At 37.8% G+C, this 25,568-nt stretch overlaps 1 protein-coding gene across 4 annotated transcripts in view; it reads right to left on the bottom strand.

The window, feature by feature from the left end:
- Positions 1–10,019: 10,019 nt before the first annotated feature.
- ELOVL4 (ELOVL fatty acid elongase 4) overlaps positions 10,020–25,568 on the bottom strand; it is a 46,341-nt gene continuing 30,792 nt past the window's right edge. For all 4 annotated transcript variants that reach the window (XM_058671661.1, XM_058671646.1, XM_058671653.1 and 1 more), the window contains 5 exons: positions 20,088–20,275; positions 18,641–18,721; positions 14,828–14,999; positions 13,461–13,588; positions 10,020–11,299 (listed from right to left, as the gene is read on the bottom strand). In XM_058671661.1, the coding sequence (XP_058527644.1) occupies positions 11,024–11,299; positions 13,461–13,588; positions 14,828–14,999; positions 18,641–18,721; positions 20,088–20,249 (819 nt within the window). In that variant the 5' untranslated portion in view covers positions 20,250–20,275 and the 3' untranslated portion in view covers positions 10,020–11,023. The remainder of the gene's footprint in view (positions 11,300–13,460; positions 13,589–14,827; positions 15,000–18,640; positions 18,722–20,087; positions 20,276–25,568) is intronic.

The raw sequence follows: 25,568 nt of genomic DNA, 5'->3' as shown, positions 1-25,568 counted from the left end.
ATTAATTTTTAAAAAATTATTAATTTTTATTGCAAAGACAGATATACAAAGAGTAGGAGAGATAGAGAGGAAGATCTTCCATCCCAAATGATTGCAACGGCCAAAACCGAGCCGATTCAAAACCAGGAGCCTCTTGCGGTCTCCCACACAGATGCAGGATCCCAAGGCTTTGAGCCATCCTCCACTGTTTTTCCAAGCCACAGGCAGGGAGCTGGATGGGAAGCGGGTCTTCCAGGATTAGAACCAGTGCCCATATGGGATCATGGCAGTTACAAGACAAGAACTTAGCTGCTATGCTACCATACTGGGCCCCAACACCCTCCTTTTCAAAATGATGACATTTAATAAACTCCAGAGGTTAAGATCTGGTATCTTTGGGAACATCATTCAGCCCATTACATGATACCTATTTATGAATTCATTGAGCAGTCATATGTTGCATAGGGAAAGAGGCTAACATTCATATAATGGTTTATCCCTTGCCTCCCTAGTGATTGTCTTGGGTGAGAATTTCCATGTAACCTAAAAGGTCATATTCAGGATTTCTCAGGACATTTGTCACTAATCCATAATTTTATTCCTTCCAAGTTCCTTGAAAGTCTAGTCAAACCATTGTCAACCACCCAAAACCCAGCACAAGCTCATCACTCTGAGTACTTTTTGTTTCCATAGAAAATGAGCAATCACTATATACTGCCCATAATCATCTCACTGGAAGAATTTTCCTTTCACATATATTTCAGGGTCACTTCTAGGTGAAGCAATAATGTTGTCAAAGTCCATTTTTTATCTAGGACTTGGATGTTGTCTAAAATAACCTGCAGAACAGAATCAGTTATTTTCTATTTCCGTTTTTCCATAAGGGTCCTAGTACAAATTAGAGGTTGTCCCAGATGTTTTACATTGAGAATTGTTACTAAATAAAGACTGCATCCAGAAGCACAGGTAGGAATAAAGGAACAAAGAGATGGTGAGGTGCCAGGGAACTAGCAAGATTATAATGCTATTCAAATACCTCAAAATAAGGGAATAAAAACAGAAAGTAGTAATCCTAGAGCTCAATGTGCTTAAAACTTTGGGGAAAAGGGCTTCCAAGCAGGTTATGAGGGGGACACAGCTGGGGTCAGAGATGCAACATCAAAACAGGGAAAGAGTTTGAAAGTGAGTTCAACCAAGTCAAGAACCCTCTAATATCCTATCATACTTTCTGCTGATTGGACTGAACCAGAAGCTGACTCTTGAGGGATATTAGTCCTTTTTTTCTGTTGCTCTACCTGAATATCACCAACTGTTTCATGCTTTTTAAAAAAGATTTGGATGGAAATGGCATCTTGTTGGCCTCTTGTGAGGGCTTTCTGCTGCATCATGACATGGCAAAGGACATGACATGGCACAAAAAGCAAGCAAACAAGTCAGGGAGCTCACTGAGAACCACTCCTGAGAATAACCCATTAATCCATGAATTAATTTATTCATGAGAGCAAAGCTCCTATGACTCAATTACCACCCACAGGGCCAAAATACCACCAACTAAACATTGGGGATTAAGTTTCCAATGCATGAATTACACACAAACCATAGCAGGACCTGAGATGAGATGCTCCATGTGGGTCAATAAAGTCCAGTAGTATTAAGCTATAATTCTTTTTTTTTTTTTTAATTTTATTATTGGAAAGCCGGATATACACAGAGGAGGAGAGACAGAGAGGAAGATCTTCCATCCGATGATTCACTCCTCAAGTGAGCCACAACGGGCCAGTACGCGCCAATCCGATGCCGGGACCAGGAACCTCTTCCAGGTCTCCCACACGGGTGCAGGGTCCCAAAGCTTTGGGCCGTCCTCGACTGCTTTCCCAGGCCACAAGCAGGGAGCTGGATGGGAAGTGGAGCTGCCGGGATTAGAACCGGCGCCCATATGGGATCCCGGGGCTTTCAAGGTGAGGACTTTAGCCGCTAGGCCACGCCGCTGGGCCCAGTACTAAGCTATAATTCTAAATGAAGGTTTGCCAAAGGGCCCCTACAGTGTTGCTTCTGTAAGCACTTCAAACTCCACTTCATCTGTTGGATCTCAAATCTCAAATAGCAGAGTAGCTTGCGCTGCAATTCACTGAAGATATATCCTTGTCTTACTCTGGATTCCACTCAGAACTGTAAGTCTAATGGTTTATTTAAAAAAATACTTAAAGTGTGCCCAAGAATTCACTTGAAAAATCCAATGAGATGCTATCAGGAGTGTGATGTGCTATTATTAGTGAAAGGTGATAAACTTTAGAAATTTTCTTTCACTAAGGATTAAATATGTTGACCTGCTATAGATCACCGAACTGACATGCACTTTGTTAATATCATGGTTTTTGAATCCACATTTTTTCTCTCCCAAGGAATCTATGATATTTGCTACTTTCCAATCTCGTCATCCAATCAGCATGATTCTACCTATACAGTTGGTCCAAGTGATGTTATGACATGATGAGACAAACAAGGTTCCTATGAGCTGATTACAGAAAATTGTAATTAGTTACAATTTCATTATTCTGAACTAAGATAACAAAGCCATACTGCTTACCATAACAAGAAATGATCTGTTATCTCTATGCAAAGGGGAAAATGCCTGAAGTATTGATATCAGATGCCAATATTATGTTGATTTGCTTCAGCTTATTGACTATATTTGGAACACTCACCTTGGAATTACATAGTGAAGTTAAGGATAATATGTTGTCATTCTTTAGGACCCTCCAGTTTCTACTTAAGTCAACCACAAGAGTTAACTTGGGAAATATCAAAAAATAATTATCCCTGAATCCTTTAGATCTTGCATGGTGGCATGAACCTCAGTCACCCAGAACTGTGGCATTTGTTTTGGTTTACTGTTCCAACATAGTGGAGGCATTTTTGGAACTTTAAGTTGGTCCTTCATACGTTGGTGGTTCTCATAACATGAGAAATGGAGAGAAAGTGAGGATTCAGTCAAATACTGAGTGTACTTTCCCCAACTAAACATACAGAATCTGGGAAGATTATGTTTGGGGGTCCGGGCCTTTGTGAGATGAACTCAAACCAATATAGTATTTACTTATCACCTGGCTTCTATAAATTAACATTTTGACTGATAAACCAGGCACTAATTTGGATGTCCAATGATCAACATCAGTTTAGTTTGTGTCCCAATAATTCTCCCTCCCCCTCACCCCCAGATTAATTTACTCCCTTTTTTGGTGAACACTGTGAAGAGGATTTCAGTATACACTTTATGTATGACATTATCAGTAAACTGTTCCCTTCATTTAAAGAGCTTTAAGTGTAGTCTGTGTAGTGGGCAAAGTATGGCAACTGATGAGCAGCTGTTTCTTCACTGTGTAAATTCAAGTTAGGCCCATGATCACCAGATACACAGTCAGTTATATTAACCAAATAGGACATTTGTAGGCTGTCCATCAATTTCAGTTCTCGGAACTGCAATAATAAATTAGCCACCATGTATATGTTATAGGCTAGGTCATTCTTCTAGGCCACTCTGGTTCTGTTTTCTATGAATAGAACCAATCCAATTTGTCTCTGGCATTAAAATACTGTACTTGGTTTCTATCAATTTGTGGTACTATTACTCCAATGAAGCTAGGGAGCGCATTTCAGAAACAGCTTCCTCCCCCTCTCATCATCCCTAGACTAAAGAAAGTATCCAATACAGCATTTTTCAACATGCTGGTAGTCCTTACCAATGTATTTCCAGAACCATGAAGAAATACTCAAGTGGGTTGCATATGATAAACCTCCAACATTCCTAGATTCACAAACTTTTGAATTCCATTGTGTGAGCTACTCCAATGAATTTTTAACATATATCTCTCTTCAATGTGTGCTATCACTGACTCCAGGTTTTAAACAATTAATACACCATTAAATTCATTTCTCGCTATTGGCCTGCAATTAAGAATGTCTAAGAAGTGTACCTACATTCCAATTTCAGCGCATTCTAAAAATGTTTCCTTCTGCTTTGTTTAACCCTGTTGATCTATTCTTACACATTTCTGCAGGTGAAAATTAGCAAAAACTGTCATTCTAAATTAGTTCCTCCCAGAATGGATTCTATGTTTGCTCCATTAAGCATGCTGTGATATAATCATCCCTACAGGTCTGATGGTGTTCAAGATCAGAAATCAGGTGTAACAAGGATCATCAACCTCTTGAAAGGGTGCCACTGTGGTTGAGGTCATTTAGGACTTTAAGTAAAAAGAAACTGATGTCATACAACAAGGGAAGGAGGACTGTTTCTCTCAGCCAAAGACATTTAAAGCAAGTTAAGGTTCCCAGATTCATCTAAATCTACCTAAATATTCCCATTCTTTCGATCCAATCTTCTCACAAAGAACACTGTAATTTTTACAAAGGATGTTTTTGAGGCTGTGACTTCAGGTTTAAGACATTACAGGTCTGCAGCTATGATGTCTGAGAGTTTCTTAGGGTAATCATAGATGATCTTTTGTTTTTGCTCTGAACCAAGAATCTAAAAACAAGAGCTAATTTTCTGCACTGTAATCATCAGCAGTCTTTACATTCCTCATTCTCATCACAGTAGTGCAAAGTACATAGTATCCACAGGCTTGCCTTCAATACCCATTTTATTCTAGGTAAGTATGGGTGATAATTTGGCTATTTGCTTCACACACACAAAAAACACTATTTCATGAAATTGATCACTGCTTCCAAACTCACTAGATCAGAAAACCAATCATGCATCATCTTCAGGAATCTACTGATCAAAATTTATGCTGAGTGCTGATATCAGTAAACTGTAAGAAGTAGATACCACTAAAAGTATTTCAGCAAGATCTTTAAAGGATCTGATATCTATTAAATGATTGGTTATCTGGGAAAAGTGAGGTTAGGCTATCCTTCCTTGTTAGCTTGGAATGCTATGATCACAGTTACAATCACTGCCATCACCATGGACAGTCTGTGATTACAGAACTGACACCAAGATAGTGAAACATGCAACTTCTGGCAACTATTGGCAACTTCTGTTGGCAGGAACTTGTTTATATGAGTGCTTGGCCATTGAAACATGACAGCCAATTTCTCCACTTTCAGAGAATTTAACATATGACAAAATCTAAATTTTCAAGCGAATCACTACTTTACAAGGGAATCTAGGGAACCTGTCCGTTCTTTAAACTATAATACACAAGAAAAAAACTTACCAGGAGAAAAGAAATAAATTCATACTGCTGATAAATTTTTGATAGCTTATCCATGGTGCTGGATGTCTGAAGTACTTAGTAGTTAGGATACACTCTGGGATACCAACTCCGAATCTAATCTCAATTAATAAAATAGGAATTTATTCTCAAAAACCATCTAGCAAATCTTCTGCCTCACAGATTCTGTGCTAATTTTCTTTCTAGAAGAAAGAATAGATGCCATTTTTACAAGGGCTGACAGCAATCCCTGCAACATAATGAAAACAGATACTGTATAATGAATATATATGTGAAGAGCAATTATTTGGTTTTTTTTGTAATCAGATACCATTCTTTTGAAACAGAGTCCCTAAGAGAACTAAAATGAGAAAATATTTGAAGCCCAATTTGTTCAAGCAGTTAGCAATCTATGTAATATGGCTGTAAAAATGTAAATATTATATACAATCCTTAGATTTATTAAAGAAATTTATTAAGGAAATTAAAACACAAGCCACACTCAGTGGTGAGACATTATTGCTAACATAATACTATCCTATCATGCAAGACTAGTAAGTTACCCAACCCACTCATTACTGAATAGCTAGGTTGTTTTTATTCTTGAAAGACTGGTTCTTGAGATCACTTCACAGGGAGGAGAAACTTAGTTCAAATGTGATGCATCAGGGATGAATCTCAACTGGATGCTCTCCTTCTTCCCCACAGCAAGTGCTAATAACATGAGAAAGGATCAACCTGACTCCTGTAAGAAGGCAGAAGAGGGGATGGTGCAGTGGCATACTAGGCTAAGCCTTTGTGGCACCTGCATCCCATACTGGTACCAGTTCATCTGGGTGCTGCAATTTCAGTTCAGTTCTCTGCCTATGTCCTGGGAAAGCAGGCTCCCGCACCCATCTTGGAGACCCAGAAGAAGCTCCTGGATCCTGGGTCCTGGCTTTGTATTGGCTCATCTTAGCCTGCTGTGGCCATTTGGGAGTGAACCAGACATTGTCTATGGCCATACCACCCCGAACGCACCCGATCTCGTCTGATCTCGGAGTGAACCAGAAGCTGAACAACCTATTTGTCTCTCCATCTCTCGGTAACTCTGCCTTTCAAATAAAACTAAGCATTTTTTTTTTTAAACAGAAAGATTCAGAGATACCTAGAGACTGACAGAGCATGTGGAATACACTTAAGGATTAAAGATATTAATTCCTCATAACTCTCAGTTTTGCACTTAAATTGACAATTAATAACTTCAACATCCTATTCTTTTTAGATATGATCACTATTTAAATCTTCCAAGGTTTTTATACAGGATGGCTTTTAATTTTGGCTTTTTTTCGATAGATGTTCAAATACAATGTGACCTGATAGATACAAAGAGATGAGTTGATGTGTTTCAGCATGTATCTATTATCAAAGGAAATGCTACTTTAAGAACACCTTCTCTGAGAAAACCACACACAGATTGGAAAAGCAGATCAACAAATCTAGGCTGTGCTTCCATTTAAGACCAGATGAATCTCTCAGGGGCAAAGGTATGAAAGAACAGCTGTTCACATGTGCATTTTACAAACTCACATTTATGTGGTAAAATGTGAAAAAAGTTCCTAAACAGGTAGAAAAATTTAATCCCTTACCATATGCAGCCAAACCTAGATATATTAAATCTAAAACAATTGAGGAGTAATCAGATCATCCCTTGTCCACTTAAAATGTTTGTTAACTTAACCATTTAAAGGCAATTACGGACTGTCTTCATAAAGCACAAGGCTGTCTCAGAAATGCATTCTGGAATCTCACAATCCTCATGTGGTAATACTTCTATCTGTCAACTATTTTCTATGTAGATCCTCATTCTCCTTCTGTATTCAAAGTCTCCTATTAACACACACACAAACAAACACACCCTCAAGAGGCAGGCATTTGGCCTAGCAATTGAAGTGCCTAGATAAAACACCTGACCCTGCCTTCTGACACTAGCTTCCTGTTTCTGTGCACTGTGGAGGACAATGGTTATGGCTGAAGTGACTGGGCTCTTCCCACATCACCGAATTTATTTTTAGAACACTGAATTTAATTTCCTGGCTTTTGTCCAACCCACTGTAGCCCAATAGCTGCTAGCATTTGGGGAGTGGATCACTGTATAGAAAGTCTGTTAAGAAGTTTAAGTAGAAATGAAGGGGAGGGGAGGGAAGAGTAAGAAAAAGGAAAAGAGAAAGGAAGAGGAGATGAGAGGAGGATTAAAGGAGAGGAGAGGAGAGGAGAAGAGAGGAGAGGAGAGGAGAGGAGAGGAGAGGAGAGGAGAGGAGAGGAGAGGAGAGGAGAGGAGGGGAGGGGAGAGGAGAGGAGAGGAGAGGAGAGGAGAGGAGGGGAGGGGAGAGGAGAGGAGAAGAGATTAGAGGAGAGGACAGGAGAGGAGAGGAGGGGAGGGGAGAGGAGAGGAGAGGAGAGGAGAGGAGAGGAGAGGAGGGGAGGGGAGAGGAGAGGAGAGGAGAGGAGAGGAGGGGAGGGGAGAGGAGAGGAGAGGAGAGGAGAGGAGGGGAGGGGAGGGGAGGGGAGAGGAGAGGAGAGGAGAGGAGAGGAGAGGAGAGGAGAGGAGAGGAGAGGAGAGGAGAGGAGAGGAGGGGAGGGGAGAGGAGAGGAGAAGAGATTAGAGGAGAGGACAGGAGAGGAGAGGAGGGGAGGGGAGAGGAGAGGAGAGGAGGGGAGAGGAGGGGAGGGGAGGGGAGAGGGGAGGAGAGGAAAAAATGCTATGTCTTACTTTTGTAATTTATATTAGGAAAATTAACACCAACACTTGTAATTTGTAGTGTTTTCAAAGAAGGAATCTTGTTGCTTTCTTTTCTCAACGACTTATTATTCAGAAGTCATTTGTCTAAAATGCCAAATTTTAAACCTGGATTCTAAAGTACACTCCCACTGAGGACTCGCTTTCCAAGGTATGCTTGTCAGACTTCCTTGTATACTGCATGATAGCAGGAGATGGATTTCCTTCAGTAGGTTTTAGTCACTGCTCAACTAGAGCATCACAGTGCCTCTCGACTGCACTGCTTACTGTCCACTGCTAAAGCATCCAGGCCTGTGCAACAGCCTGCATTCTGAATTTTGATGGTCCTCTTTTCCTCAGTAAAGACACTGTTATGAACTCTGCTGGCTGAGGGTAGAGCTATGACAAAGGAACTATAGACAGAACGTGAACAGCTCAGGGTGGTGTTACACTCTAATGAGGCTGAGATTCAAACGTTCTGCCTCATTTATCAATATCTAGTGTCTGCTGTGCTATGACCAGATAATGTGGCAAAAATCACTTCTGTCTTCAGTTCTCACTCTCATTTAAAGGGTGACTGAGCTACCAATATGAAACCAACCTGTAAACAAATATATTCTCAGTAAGATTAAAAACACTGCTAGGTTCCACATTCTAAAATAAGAACATAATAATCCGTTGTAAGATATTTTAAAACATCTAGTGTGTGGAAGAAAAGGAAAAAAAAAACAGTTAACAAACTAAAATGGAGAACAGAGAAATAGCCGCTGATTACATCAGACACTTGCTGCTGATGTCTCAGGCATTTCTTTTCAGCACAAGTCATTAACAACCTCCTTGGTTTCTATGTAAGAGTATGTTAGCAACAAAGTTGTGTTAAAAGGGAGATAACCCTTATTCACAGATTTTTATACTCAAAGCATGGAACTCATTCATGATAACAGCTAAATTACAGAAGCTAATGAAATATAGTAAGGACTGAATGTTTTAAATATAAAACACCAGAACTATTACATAAGAATATTTTACAAACACATAAGAACAACATAAAAAAAGATGGTGTTTTATGTTCAAAATCTCCGAAAAGGAACTAATTTTTTAAAATAGAAATGTGCTCCCATATAAGCTTTTCAACAGAAATAATAGACACCCATGTGTTAGTTTCCTTTCTCTTCCACAGAAGGAATGGGCAGCAATAAAGAATTAAAACATTAATAACTACAACAGATAAATAAACATTATCGCAAAATTACATAATAAACTATTAACAAAAAAATCACTTTTCCCACAGCAGTAGTGTATTTATTGTGTGGAAATCAGGAAGCAGGGAATGAATAGCTCTCAGGGGCAAGTACAGAATGTTCACAAAGATTTACAAACTTCTAGTGATTACATACTAAGCAGCAAAAACAAAGTTGCTGAATCCTCTTAGACCAAACTACTTTGTGTGTTGCAATTTCTTTGTGATTCTCATAACTGCATGCCTTTGGGGGAAAAGTATGTCATTTTAATGTACAATAAATATAGTTTACAAAATATTCTGAAATAGTTTACCTGTACAGACAACATACATCCTACACATGCAGTTTTGACATGTTGTTGAAATACCTAGAAATATTCATGCTTTGGAGGTCACACTTTATAATGATTTCTGTAACATCTCCTAACAAATTAATCTTTGCAATATAACATGGTACAAGTTCTCCTCCTCCTGTTTTGTTTCCAGTTGATCATTTCTATGACATAAAATATTTCATCTGTAACCAGCAACTTTATTTTGATAGTTCTGAACACTCTCACTTTTATTCACTGTTTTTTTTTTTTAACAATTAAACACCATGTAACATCAAATACTGAACTGAGCAATCTTTAGCATCAAGGAGTAAAGAATATTGCACCAAAATGAATTTATACTTCATGATGAATAAATAAATAAAATCTTGCAACTTTGTCACAAGGAAAATATCATTCCAAAGTTTAACATGTTGAAAAGAAGCATAGCTTTAATGGAAATGTCTGGTGAATAATATTTGCAAAAAAAAAAGAAGAAGAAGAAAGAAACATCAGATTTAAAAGTTTGTATTAAAATTTACATTAGAGGACTCCTTGTTTTTTAATTAAAATTTATTTAATTTTAAATGTTCTTTCCAACAGAAGAGGTAGGTATATTTCCATAAATGAAAATCAGTAACAGCCATAAATCAAAACAAGGAAAGCCTGATAAAAATCAACAGACTCTCTTCTGATAGCACACAAATGTAACTATGTTATGATGTTACTATGAAAGACATGAGCTGTATCATGTTTCCATCAGACAATAATCTCAATTTTCATAATAGATTTCTGCTAGCAACAGTATTCGAAGTCTCCCTTCTCATCACAGGAACTGTTTGCCACAGTGATTGGTGCCGTGAGTCAGAGTGACCTTTGGTCACTAGGCAGGATTTTTACTGTAATTCTTTCTTATTTTCACCAACACCATCATCATCAAGCCTCTAAGATTCTACACAGATCAACAGATTTTTAAAATTTAATTACAACTGAAAGGGTATATTATGACTAGAGGTGGAGAGATTTGACCATTTTGGTCATCGAATGAATCCAAATGTGCAAATTTAAATGTGTCTACATTTCTCATTCTAGACCAGAAAATGTAAGGGAACTGACTTTAATCAGCAGATGATTGGTCATTTATCAGAAAAAAATTCATAAATGCTTTGATCGTCTGAAATTCAGACTGCAGAATGAGTGGATATAAGATACATGAAAAATCTCCTCCATTAGACAAGCAGATGTGGTCAAGGGAGAGTCTCCAAAGTCACGTAATGACTGCTTTGGTCTTGACAACATCAAGGTCAATTTAAAAAAATGTTTAAAATAAAAACGTCATAAATAAAGCATCTGGGTATTATAGTTAACACTTTACTCAGCCTAAAGGTTACTAGTACATAGAGCACATTTGCCTCTTCTCCCCACCCCCAAACCCTCCTCTGCTTCTGTTTTCCCTGAAATTGTACAAGACATAGGCGTTTCCTCACTGTCAACAACAGTTAAGGCCCAGTTCAGTTTACTCTCCTTTTGCTTTTCCATTTTTCTGCTTTTTTCCATTTTCTATCACTAGCTGCTTTTCTGATTTGCTCACACCATTTGCTGAAATACCATTCATGGCTGTTTTTCCAGTTTTTGATTTCTTAGGCTCATTGTATGTCCGAATATAGAAGTTAAGGAAGAGAAATATGAAGCTGATTGCATAGGCAATTAAAGCCCAGTGCATCCACTTGGGGAAGGGACAATCAGTGTACAGTGACAGGGCTGTGTGTCCAATGGTCACATGGAACTGAACCTGAAAAACAAAAACAGCAGTGCTGGATGTGTTTAATCTCAATACAGTTTAATCACAAACACTTTTTAACATCAAAACCTTCCACCTAGCTACTCTCTGCTCAAATGTGGTACACTTCAAGGTTGGTTTGTTTGTTTGTTTTCACTCTGAGTTTTAAGAGTTTTCTGACTCTTTTCTCAACAAGGTCAAAGTTTATATACCATCTCTTGAGCTGGGGCTTCTCAATGACTTCAAGTGGCCGGTCTTCTCAATTCCATTGACCCCAGGAGGGTTTGTATGTTTTGTTTTTAGTGAAATTTTATTTTGTAATTTGTTGGATTGTTTATGTCTGTATTTCCACTAGAAAATAATTGCAGAAGGCAGGGTTTTGTCTTGGTCATTGGAGAGGTACCCGGAGACTCAGTGAATACTGTCTGAATAATGTGATTAGATAAGGAGGGTCTAATGGTCAGGGACAGAAGAGTAGTAATATACAAAGTAGGCTCTTCAATTCTGTCTTCCTTTCACATTTTGTACTGATTTCTTTTCACCAAACCGCCGGCAAGCAGGATAAACTTACTATTAAGTGGCTCAGAATCTCTTTCTTACAGACATGAGACAGGTAAATTTGTAACAAAGAAACATTATCCTTTAAAGACTTGTGATTTGATTAAAAAATAGTAGATATTTGAGAAAAAGAACAAACAGTTACTTGAAACTTAGAGAGTTTCTATAAAGAGAAAAAACCAAAACTGAGATGTTGAAAGTAATGAAACAAGTTTAAATTCTAAAACATCAATAATTGAATGGCACGTGATATAAGAATTATGAATTCTATGTTGGTAACAAGGGTTTACTTTTCAAGATTAACTGATAAAAAACTATTGTGAAAATTTCCTGCTTGAAAACACAGATTCAACATCCCATTTTTAATGCAATTCTGGCTTCTTTTTCAAAAATAACGTTATTTTTCAACATACTTTTTCAAGAATCACATTAAATGTAATTAAAACAATTCAGTGCATAAAAGCCAGAAATCTATTAGACAGCTTTTTTTTTTTCTCACAAATTTCCATACCAGAAAGCCAAAACTGAATACTTCAGGTTTCACAATGGTTTTTAGGAACTGCACCAACAAAAAGGGGTGCATATAGATATGAATGAGGGCAGCATAGCTCAAAAAATGCCAGAGCAAGCTCCTACAAAACAGACATCATTCATGAGATTTTGGCCAATCTTTTCATTTCCTTAAGACTGTGTACTAATTACCTAGGGAAACAAATTACTCAACTATATAAACAGCTTATAGAAAAACTGGAGGAAGCTTCTTTGAGCATTTCAGTTACAGATGAATCCTTCATAGCCAGCATTCTCCCGAACTTGTGTTTCCTGTTTGGTTAGCCAGCTGTTGAGCAACTTAATGCAGAGATGGATAGTATTTCCAAGTGTGATTCTACTGATAAACTATGTACACAACATGATTAAAGCAAATTACAATAAATTCTAAAGCTTGAAGATTAGCTGTCAGGTTGGTTTTGGATTTCCAGTTTGATTACAGGTTAGCGTCTAGTTTTGAATATTGCATTCATGCAAATACCTCAGATGCTACAAGATGTCCCGGTATGGCCATGTGCTGAAAACTGAAACTCCCTAGCTCTCCTCTCAAAGGTCAAGGTTTCAGAGAAACAAGAGTTCCCTCATCCTTATTCTCTTCCTTTATCCCACTCATTCCTTGGCTCTGTGCTTTCTTCTCCACTTCATATACTACGTTACAAGATCTGCTAACAAAGAGGGAAAAAAACGTAATGAAAGCAGGAAGCAAAGAGCAAGGAAGAATAGGAGGAAGAAGTAGCAATGCTTAAACTTTCAAAAATCACCAGAGGAAAGAGAATTATATTAATTTTCTAGTCACACAGGAATCCACTTTCCGATGTGCTCAGATCTATCCTAATGCATTCCATAGGAATATTTTAAAAATCTTTCTCCTTATAGGAGAAGTGCTAGGCCTGTTTTTTTAAAGAGTTGTGCTAATCAGTCTATGATAGGTAGGATCCACTATTACAACTACAGTATGATAACAGTATAGCAGAAAGCTATTTAAAATAACTGCACATTACAATTAATAAAATTCAAACTTTGTTTAGTATTTCGCCAGAAGAAATTTTAGAAGCAGTTAACTCACCAGCTGCAACATTGTCAGGTAACGTTTCCACCAAAGATACTTCTGAATCCATGGGCCAAATGCAGTCAACCCATAATACGAGTACATAATCACATGAATGAAAGAATTCATCTGGGCTCCGAAAAACGCTTTAGAAAACCACAGGTAATTGCAATATTTTAAAAAATATATTAAATAGCAACTCACAGAAATACAAAATAAAGAAACACAATATTTTCTAATGTTTAATGTTGGTACAGATAAGGAATAGAAGATGTAAACAGTACTAATTTTACCCGTGCAAATAAAATTGTAGGGGTTTCAAATGCAAAAGATTTGTAAAGTTTTCAAAGTAAGGTACTCTGTTGAGCTTAAATTAACTAGAACCTAGTACAGACTACTTAGTTAATACTTTACTATTCTGGGCAGGGAGCAGGGGCTGGCACAGAAGCCTACATAAAAGGATTTAAGTTGATTTGTAAATATTCCATTGTTTTCTTTAGCTGTGCCAATATATACTTATCAACCCTCCAAAAAGCAGCACTTATTTCTTATTTTTCTGAATATTTTTTTTAAAGATTTATTTTATTTTTATTACAAAGTCAGATATACTGAGAGGAGGAGGGATAGAGAGGAAGTGGAGCTGCCGGGATTAGAACCAGCGGCCATATGGGATCAAGGCGAGGACCTTAGCCACTAGGCCACGCTGCCGAGCCCCTAAATATTTTTAATATAACACACTGCATACACTGAATAAACTACAATGATAGTCCAATCAATGGCATTCTCACCTGAATATTAATCAGTAAAGGTATAGATGTAATAATAATTGTGTCATGAATTGTGTCATGATTTACAAGATCAGTTCATATGTATTAGTTGTCCTATGTATTAGTTGTCATATGTATTAGAGTGTGACTTTGGCTGCTTTAAATTGGGCCACCAGTAATTTCTAAGAGTGGTTACTAGGCTGCCAATTATTTCATGACAAAGCAAAACAGCAATGTGAACTGCACTTGGTGACTTGTACTCTGGGGTCTTCATCAGAAATGGTCCATTTCCAGCTCAGTGATGTGAATCACCTTTAGGACCAGAAGCCTAAGGCCTTGCCACTACAGTGGCAAGAATGAGTAGTTTTATCTCGGTAATCCCACCCATGGTCAGAGCTGCTATGACTGTTCCCCATGGGAAAAAAAAAAAAAAAAAACTATTTTCTACATTTTGGCTTTGTTTATGCACTTCTCGGAGGAAAATGTTTCCATGTTAGTTTCAACACAGTTAAAATGCTAAAAACTTTCTTAAAGATAAAATGAACATGTGTTGTTTCCCATCCAACACAACTGTGTAATTTTATACAAGCGTTAATATATAACCTTAAAAACACTCACCTTGTCCCCCTGCAACCCACTTAATTCCAATCCACCACAATGTAAACATCGTACAGTGGTGATATACATGAAGGAAAGAAACTTGATTGTTTTTCTTCCGTAGGATAAAAAATACTGTGTCCAAATATTCAACACCTTTAGATACAAAGTACCACCATAAAGCAGCAGCTATCTATAAAAACAAGTAAAAGCAAGTCAGAAATACCAAATGACAGCTATTAGATAGGTTTCTACTTATTGTAAGCAAGTCCAAAGCAATCTTCATTGTATAAAAGCTACCAGGCATGGAATCATTTCTTACTAGACAAGTTTGAAACCCAGACATCTATCTATGGGAACAAACAGAAAACAACTGAAAGCTATCTACACAGTGGCAATACCTCTGAGAGAAAGTTTCAGCCTGGCAACAGGTATTCAACTGTCACATAGTGTTCAACTGCTAACAGAGCTGTAAATACAATTACACTGGTATGCTTTTCAATTTGTTTGAGAAACAAATTCATTCTGTGAATCCACTTCAGTTGTTCATGCTCAGGCTACATTACACCTTAGACAAACTTGCAGGACTGAGTGCATGTGGCATCTCCTCCAGCAGGATCTGTCACTCACTTCAACAGGTACACCGAAGAAAACACCCAATCATAATGTCTCATACTAGGTAGCAAAATAATTAAACTGAGAAACTGAACAAACAAAAACATCAAATATTTATGTATATTTATATACATAAATATAATCCTGATTACATGAGTAAGTCTTTTCCCAGGCTCTAATTAAGACACCAGATGGTGCAGAAAGATTACATGACATACTAAGATTAAGGATCCCAGAAGAGGTGACCTCGGAACATATACCCAGATATATCTGACAGGAATCCCATTATCATGGTAGCCAAAAGGTAACTTTGGTATGTGAAGCATTTTCTTTAAGTATCTCACAGTCAAATCAGGTGGTCACTAAATGAAACTGTGTTACGGATGAGCGTGGTAGAGGTCTGAGAGATGTAGAGTCCGGAAGGGCGTTTCCACCTGACAGAGGCCTCAATTTTACGGACATCTGATGTAGAGCATGGCTTTCTCTTTATTTCATTTTTGCTTTTGAAAAGCAAAATTATAGTTTTAGACTATGGGGAAGGTGAAAGAGAAAGACCATATCGAAACAAATCTTGTATTTGCAGGTTGAGAATTCACTGAATTTGCTTGAATACTGTTGAAAATGATTTAATTGGTTGTTAGGCTTAAATAATTACAACCAAGTGTATTTAGTCTTCACTATAAGACGAGTATTTTAAAGTAACTGTAACCACTTTAGCGTAAAAACTTACAGCATATTACATTTAGCCTTTACCATCAGGTTAGTATTCTAAAATAAATTAGCTGTACCATTTTAAAACAGTAAACTTTACCTAAAAAGAAAGAAACTGAGTCCTGTTTTTCCTCCATCTGGGCTGCACCAGCCGCATCCACACTTCATAATAATCTTTCTCTTTATTTTGTAAACTATGCTAGAACTGTTTGAAGAGGCTACACCAAAGCGAAAAGTGATACATCTTGGCAATCCAACAATGAATACAAAAACCAGCCTCTGAATAAAATATTCATTCCACTGCATCCAATACTCCTACACAGGATAGAGTGGAAGGAAGATTTTAAATACAATCTGCTGCAAATCTTGTGCTCTGTATCCTTTTAGATTTAAAAAAAAAAAAAAGGAAGTTAATCCGTATTAGTAGGGTAGGGTCATAATAAGCAGTAGGTGGTTTTTGAACCTTTATCCTACAAATGTGAATACGCTGCCTCGTGCATGGTATCTTCTATGTGTAATCTCAGAAGAAAGTCAGACACTCTTCCATCACTCTTCTACTCAAACAAGCAACACACCAGCGCCTGCCTCAGTGAATCACAACATGCTCATCAGAAGAAAAATGTTTTCCTAAACCAACAATTTAAGCAAAGCACTCCCACCCCATCCTCTCTGCAATAGCACGGGTTTTGTTTTCTTCTTAACCATTTATCTAGGTGATGGTGGGCTGTCTCCCACCTTCAGAGGAACCTCAGCTCCACGAGGCAGGGTACCTCACAGCAGCTGCCTGTGGATGATTAATACTCATTTACAGAAGGAATAGAACCACGTGATCAAGTCAGAGGGTGACTTTCTTGCAGGCTCCTAAGTCTTCTAATAGAGCAACATGAACATAGAAATGATTGTTTATAAAAATAAAATGAAAGGAACATTGAACCAGTGTGGTATTGGGTCTTGAATAATACCTTTATTTTTATTCTCAACCTCCATTACCAAAAACTGCTTTTCTCAAGAGAAGCTACTGTATATCAAATGCCTATGATATATGCAAGCCTACTTGAAAATGTCCATGGGAGATATAGTTAACGATACTTATTTATGTGAATGAAAGGTGAAATTCATGCATAATTTCCTCATAATATACACTTCTGTGAATTTTTTAACAATTTCTCATATGCATACACTTTGAAAATTCTAACACAAATGTACTTATTTTCTAATGCCATTTCCATGAACTTTCAGTACTCTGTTATTATAAAATATGAAATAAACCTAAAACATACGTATGACTTATAATTCTTAGCATGAAAAACAATAATAGAGGAAAATATGTTTTCTCCAATTAAGCTAAATGGCAATCTTACTAATACAGGCAACTGGGAAATAAGATATAATACCATTTAATTATTAGTCATTTTTTGCAAATAAAATAAAAATTGAATTTGTATCTATATGAATTGTGCTATGCTTGATTTTCTAAGTGTTACATAGTTGAATATTTGCTTTTCCTCAGTTTGTTTAATTTTTAATTTTTTTCCATGTGAAAGGTAGACACAGAGACGGACAGAGCTCTCCAGTCCTCAGGCTCACTCCCCGGATGCTCACAGCAGCTGAGCTAGGTCGTGTTGAAACTGTGAACCAGGACCTCTAGCCAGATCTCCCACCTAGGTAGCAGGAATCCAAGTACCTGAGCCACTGGTGCTTTCCCAGTGTACACATTAGGAAGAAGCCAGATCTGAATGTGAACCAGGACCAGGACCCCAGCACACCAAAATGGGATGTGGATATCCCAGCCAGCAACTTAACTGCTATGCCAAATGCCAACCCCTCAGGCTTCCTTAGAAAACAAATTACACTTTCGCTGCGTGCACCTATCATTGTCCAAAAATTTCAGCAGAAATCTAAAAATATGTTTACATTAAATATGGAACCCCTTTTGTTATTTTTAGAAAATGTATTTATTTGAAAGGCAGAGCAATAGTGTGTGTGTGTGTGTGTGTGTGTGTGTGTTTAACAGAGAAACATATCCATCCTCTACTAGTTCAGTCCCCAAAGGGGTGCAATATCATCTAGGTTTCCCACTTGGGTTGCAGGAACCCAAGCACTTGGGCCAACTTTCACCACCTTCAAGTCATGTTAGCAGGGAGCTACATGGAGGTAGAGTAACTGAGACTTGAACCAGTGTCTAATAATGAGATGAATGTTGGTATCACAAACTACGGCTTTACCTGCTTTCTCAGGATGTCAGCCCTATCTTTTCAGAAAATACTGCATCCTGGTAACCTGAGTGAACATTCACTCAGATTGTCACTATCACATCACCCAATAAAAGAACATAACAGAAATAAAAATTTTTCAAATATGTATTTGAGAGAAAAGCATAGTGTTACTGACTCAAAACAATCCATAGCAATTTCACTACTACATTCTATTCAAGTGCATTTTTCTACTGAGTAAGCCCTATAAAATCAAGCCATTCCTATTGATTAACAATATTTTTAATATACTTACTCTGACTTCATTAACATTGTTAGAATAATCCACACTCTGGCAAATATAACTGTATCCTGCATTATATGATCCCATGAACAACTGAAAAAAGTAGTAATATTTGGGGAAGTTTTAGTAGAGACAACATTATAAACACACAGTACTTCAAATTGTTTTAAAAGCAACACTTAAAAATTTCAACTGCATTAAGTACAAATGTATTGCAATTTCTAACAATTACTATATCAATTTGTTCTATAATTGAAATTTAAATAAAAAACCACATACAACCTTTGCACCAAGACATCAACTATCTATTCCATAACGTTAAAAGGAACTTTCATTGCCATAACTTCGATCAAAGAGATTATCCTGCATTGACTTATACTGCTGAACTATATTTAACAAACATTTTAAATAAAACAAACACATAAAAAGTTCTATAAAGTTGAGACTGTACAGGCTAGGTTGACATTTTAGTTTTTAAAAATTTTGAAAGGTAGACAGAAAAGCAAGGAGTAAACTCCCCTGAATGCCCAATGACATTTCAGAATACAGAGCAAAAGTTAGGAGCTAGAAACTCTATCCGGGCCTTCCACGCGGAAGAAATTCAATCACCTAAACTATCACTGCTGTCAAGATGTGCATTAACAAGGAGCTGGAGTCAAAAGCCAGGTGCTCCACAGGCCCTGGACCCTGCATCTTAACTTCCTGCAAGACTAAACAAACACCCAAAGTGTTTTTCAGTTTTGTTTAACAAGAACTACTGTACATATTGCTAGCATCACCAGTCAATTCTCAGGAATTGCGCAGAATTTGAATGGGTCGCTTAAGAAACAAAGTCCTTACACTCTTGCAACTTAAGAGATGGCTGTGTCAATCCAGCCTTTAGGATTTCCTTTCAAAATGTCATGAAGAATGGGCCAGTGCCTAGAAAAGTATGGGATAATAAGCAGCTTACAACTGAAGGTCAGCTGACTCATTTTAGTTCCATCTCCAAATACAATGACATTACACAATAGGATTTAGCTCCAAATAACTATTATATCTGCATATTTTATCAGTTAGCAAGCCTGAAACTGCTGAATAACAATTGAAAATACACAACTAGCAGTGTTAACTGAGGATTTTAATATGCGCCAAACACCACACAAAAATTATTTAACTCTGATAACTCCTGTACATCTCCATTTTTAGAGGTGGGGATAATGGGACTGAAAAAAAGTTAACTTCTAATATCACAATAGCTAATAAGAATTACAATACTGTCCATCTGGTACAAAAATTTCATTTTAAATAGCCGTTGTACACACTGTTTCATATTTTTGTCCACAAATAAAAAAAATGTCAAAGATTTGCTTTTAGAGTAGCTAACAAGCTTTTTTGTGGTACAATATTGCAATAATGTTTTTCATAATTTAATTTGCAGTAACTCCAGAGAATGACAGATTGAGTTTAACAAACTTACCTCTCTGAAGATAAAAAGGTTAAGCAAAACCATTCCAAAATTATAGATAATGAGCACCGAGCGCATCTGGAAAGGCTCTCGGTCCTTCATCCACTTTGGGCCCAGCCACACGAACAGGAGGTAAAGAGTACTTATACTCAGCGTGGGCCATGGAGACTGCATCAGCGGCCAGTTTTCCACACGTTTATCTAGTGAGGGACAAAAATAACACAAATCACTTAGCAGGAAATGTTTCATAAAATGAAAACTTTCAGGAATTAAATGATTTCAACCTAATTTCCTAATTTGCTCCAATACAGATCCACCATTTTTAAAGTCTCAACAAAAATATGTGGCGCGGAAAAACAAAGACGCAAGATAGATTCCTGCAAGTTGCTTTCGAAAATGAAGTTTATTTAGATCTGACATTATGCAGAATAAAGGCAAAAATGAAGCTCACTACAGATAGAAAGTAGGAGCTCAGGAAGGATCACGTGGAAAAAACTTCAGAGGCAGAAAATAAATACGTTAGGAAAACACTTGTCTTCTACATTAAAACTCTGAAATTATTGGTGAAGCATAGGGGCCTCTCTCCATGTCCACTTCTCAAGCAGTGAGGGTAGCACTGACAGGGTGGTGGCACTCAGCGGCTGGAATATCTCTACAACAGCACAACAGCATTCATTACAATTCTACAATTCACACATCAGCATTTATGTTCAGGATATTTCTCTAACTTCTTCCTTGAAAGCATCATCTATTTTATTTCCCAGTAATAACAAATTTGCAATGCTTTTCTATTAAAAACTATAAATCACAGTAAACATGAGTAATGAAATATTTCCTTTCAGATTAAGTGCCTACAATATAAGACATGTAACCCTGAATCACTTTATAATAAAATGTTGCCACAGTAATACATCTCTACGAGGAGCTTGATAATGAAACATAAAACTAACAAAACTTCCTGTTTTAATACATTATAAAAAGATTTATGCTAATTTTGCATTTCTAAAATCTAAACAACAGGTAAAGGTTGTAAATTTACTATCTAGCTTTATTCTTGGCAATGCAAAACGCTTTTATGTTCTACTTTTATGAACAATATATTTTTAAAGTAGTGAAAGAAAACATACCTTTGTCCTGTTCCTAAGAACACAGCATAAATACATTTAATTGCTGGCTACAGTAACTGTACTTAAACAGTCATTTCTATTAAAATTACTTATGCAAAGTGCTTCTGGTTTAGATAACTGGTTATTAAAAGTACAGTTTTTAGGACCTGGCCATGTGGCTCAGGAGGTATACCAATAACCCATATAAGTCCCAGAAGCTCCACTTCCAAGCCAGAAAGCAAATTGCTGTTCAATGACTCACTCCTGGAATGATACAATGGCCAGTACTGGACTGTACCAAAGCCAGGAGCTGGGAAAACTAAGCCTCACTCAAGGGTAGCAGGAACCCAGTTAATTGAAGTCATCACTGTTGCCTCGCAGAATCTACATCGCAGAATCTGCCTGGGATCAGGAACTGGAGCTGGGGACTGAATCCAAGTGCTACAATGTGCCTAAGCTAAAAGGCCACAACCGGATGAAGGTGATATCAACTGATTAGGGGACTCATTCTGCTCTACCAAGCACCTGCAAGAGTTTCCATTCCTTCACAACCCTCACCACACTGCCCCCTGAACTCCCCTTTAACTGCATCCTCGGACGGGAGGGACTGTGCCTTTCATTCTTGTATTCTAAGTCCTATTAAGGGGCTTCAACATTTATTTCAGTGGAAAATAAAAGGAGTGGATAGTGTTTTTGTATTAGTCCCTTACTCTCTAACTCTTCTGCCAAATCCAACAGCACATTGATCGGTATCTAGGGTTTCTTTGGTGTACACCAATCCTTTCCTACAGCTCTTCCTGGCCCTTTTCTGTGTTCATCTGACATCTTTAGCCTTAAGTCAACAATACTGCAACCCAGTATTTAGTGAACTGTTGTATACTCTTGAATGCCCTTTATTTCACTGCTCACTATGGTGGGAGAAAGCCATGGCTTCACTTCTTTATCCAACAATATAATTCCTGCATTCACTCAACTACTTCTTTAAATTTTTTTTTTTATTTGAAGGGCAAATTACAGGAAGAGAAGAGACAGAAAGAAAAGGTCCTCCATCCACTGGCCCACTCCTCTAAAAGCCACAATGGCCCAGTGCTGAGCTGATTTGCAGCCAGGAGCAAGCAGCTTTTTCCAGGTCTCCCACACGGGTATGGGGTGCCAAGGCTCTGGGCCATCCGTAACTGCTTTCCTAGGCCATAAGCAGAGACCTGGATCACAAGTGGAGCAGCCAGGACATCAACCAGTACCCATATGGGATGCAGGCACCACAGAGCAGAAGATAGGCTGCTGTGCCACAACACTAGCCCCACAGCAACTACTTATTAATTCCTGTTTTCAGCCTGTAAGAGGCAACACTGTACATCACATCATTCTCAATTAGTCCTTCTAGTTTACAAGGGACAGAGAGTTCTCAAAAATAAAAATCGATTTCCTGTAATTATTACAGAAATTGCATTGAACTTCAGCACCTACACCACCGTGTAACAATTCCCATTCAAACATTTGCATAAAATTTCCCCATGTCTTCATAGATTATTATAGGAGGTATGCATTTTTCTTAATTCATTTGCATTAATATTGTCCTTAGTGTTTCTGAAGAGACTCAAATGTCCTACTTCTTTTGTATGTTTCCTTGTCTGATGAAATGTATAATAATCCCACACAATGATGATGAAAATTCATCACTACCAAGAATCCCCCTAAGTCTTAAAAAAGAAAGTAACAGCTGAAGAAATAAAATGCTAAATAGTAACAGAAAGTCATGAGTAATCATGAGTACTAAAGCTTGACGCATTTTATGTGAACTATGAAATATTAAAGTAGTAGTTTTTTCAGTTTTCAAATGCTCACACATATTTTAAAGATAATTTAAATCCTCTATTCCTTTGGATTACACTGCATCCAAATGAGATCAAGCGCATTAGAGCTACAATCTTCCATAAAGTCTTGGATGGAATCCTGTATCATGAACTTACTGGGGGCAAGTAGAAATCCTGAAAAAAACTCCATTAAAACTCTACTCCCCTTGTGACCACAGAAATAAAATTCTGTCGTCAAAGAGTGCCAAGTTCCAAAGTGTATTTCAGGCAAAATTCTTACTATTTCTCTCTGGAAAACTTCTTTGGAAATATAACAGTGACACAAATATAATACGACTTTGGCCAAACTGTCTTGTATTTCGGTTAATATAATTATATTTATCATAATAAACCGCCTTTTCCTAATGACTTTGCTCTTTCGAGCCTACTTTAAAACAACTTTAAGCCTTTTGTGTTGTCATATAAGCCTTTATTTAAACTAGAATTATAAAATGTGAGATTTAGTAATGACCCCTTTATGTTAGAAACAAGATTCAGAGATGCCAATAGGCTTGCCAGGGCAGGTAAAGCAAGAACAACAGGTGTCCCAGCATCTACTCCAGTACCATTCATTATTCAGACACGTAACTTTAAGGGAAAAAATATGCCAATTAAATTATAGGCACAAAAAGATGGTTCCTTCAAGGGAAAGAAAATAAAAGTGAGATACAAAAGCTCCCTTGACTAATGACAAGAAATGCAAAAAGCAGGCAGGTCTTGCAGTGCAGCAGGTGTTACGAGAGACCTGGCCCAGGGATGCTGTAGAAGCAGGGCACAGAAAGAGAAGGACCATGGATTATCTGGCCTGGCAAAAGAAAAAAGACCATCAGAAATGAGAGAACTTACTAGAAATCAGTCACTCACCACTTTTACGGGGCAGAATTGGAATTTAAGAAGTCTGAATAAATTTCTAACCACTGGGGTTTTCATCCATCCACGTTTGAAAATTAAGTAAATATGATAGCAAATCAAGCTGGAGAGTAAAACACTTTTAAGATATATTTTATTCATTTACATTTAATTTAAAAGGCTGAGAAACTGAGAGAGACAAAAAGATCTTATGCTTGCTGCTTCACTCCCCAAATGCCTGCCACAGCCAGGACCAAGTCAGGCTGAGATAATGAGTCTGGAACTCAATCCATGTCTCCCGTGTGGGTGGCAGGAAACCAAATGTTTTGGCCATCATCTGCTGCCTCCCAAGGTGCGCATTAGCAGGGAGATTGTACCATGAGCAGAGGCGAGACTTGAACCCAGAGCATTCTGATGTGGGATACAAGAACCCCAAGCAATGTAACTGCATCAGGTCGTACACTACCACAAGACGAAAAGATATAAATAATGAGCATTGCCAAAATACTTTTCCTTAATTAATCCTTACATAAAATAGTTTCCACTGAGAATATTTTGACTGTTTCATATAGCTCAAGACCAGTGGGACTGATCTGCATACACTCATTAACTTTGTTGGTAAGCACATAATTATACCTAATCGGAAAACAATAAAAGACCTCATGGCAATAACAAATGTGTTTGTCAATGCTTGCAAACTGATCACTAAAGGAATCAACTTAGTATGGATAATTATACCTTTATAAAAACTGAGGGCAGTGGTCTATCTGAAAATTGGCTTTTTGAGCACACTCCAATAGGATTTTTAAAAATATTTGTTTATTATTTTTATTGGAGAATCAGATTTACAGAGAAAAGGAGAGACAGAGAGAAAGATCTTCCATCCACTGGTTCACTGCCCAAGTGCCCACAACAACTGGAGCTGAGCTGATCTGAAGCCAGGAGCTAGGAGCTTCTTCCAGGTCTCCCGTGCGCAGGGTCCCAAGGCGCTGTCCATCCTCTACTGCTCTCCCAGGCCACTAACAGAGAGCTGATGGGAAGTGAAGCACTCAGGACATGAACCGGCATTCATATGGGATTCCGGCAGATGCAAGATAAAGATTTAGTCACTAGGCTGTCATGCCCTCCAACAGGTTTTTATTCTTTATCTGATTTATATAGTAAATTCACACAGCACAATGGGAACAAGTAGAACAGATTTTGAAGTCAGAAACTCCACCTTGTTGGATCTATGTGCTTTCAGGCAGGTTCCCACTCCCTGACCTCTCAAGGCTCATTACCTACCAGAGAAGGAAGCAAATAGGAACACTCAAATTGTTGGGCAGTGTGATGGGTGCAGTACCACAGCAAAGCCCTACAAGCACTTAGACGGTGGCAAGGCAAGCTTCAAGAGCAGACACTTGAATTTCTCAAAGAAGAGAAATTTGAGAAACAGAAAGGCAGAGAGAAGGGTATCCTTTTTTCCAGAGAGTAAAAGCAGAGAAATTTCCAGGAGTCCCCTTTGGTGAAATTACAAGTGACAACTCAAATGAGAAACTTGAATGCTCTAAGAGACATGTAAATATACACAAAGCAGAAGCAAAAAGATAAACACTCAGAAAACCAAACTGGCCTGAAGCAGATGTCAGATCCAAGAGGAAAAGAAGAGGACAAGATATCACTGTGGAGAGACCTGGGAGGATGAC

The sequence above is a fragment of the Ochotona princeps genome, chromosome 1, assembly GCF_030435755.1.
Source record: "Ochotona princeps isolate mOchPri1 chromosome 1, mOchPri1.hap1, whole genome shotgun sequence".
NCBI classification, from domain to species: domain Eukaryota; kingdom Metazoa; phylum Chordata; class Mammalia; order Lagomorpha; family Ochotonidae; genus Ochotona; species Ochotona princeps.
This window is presented reverse-complemented; position numbering and strand designations above follow the sequence as displayed.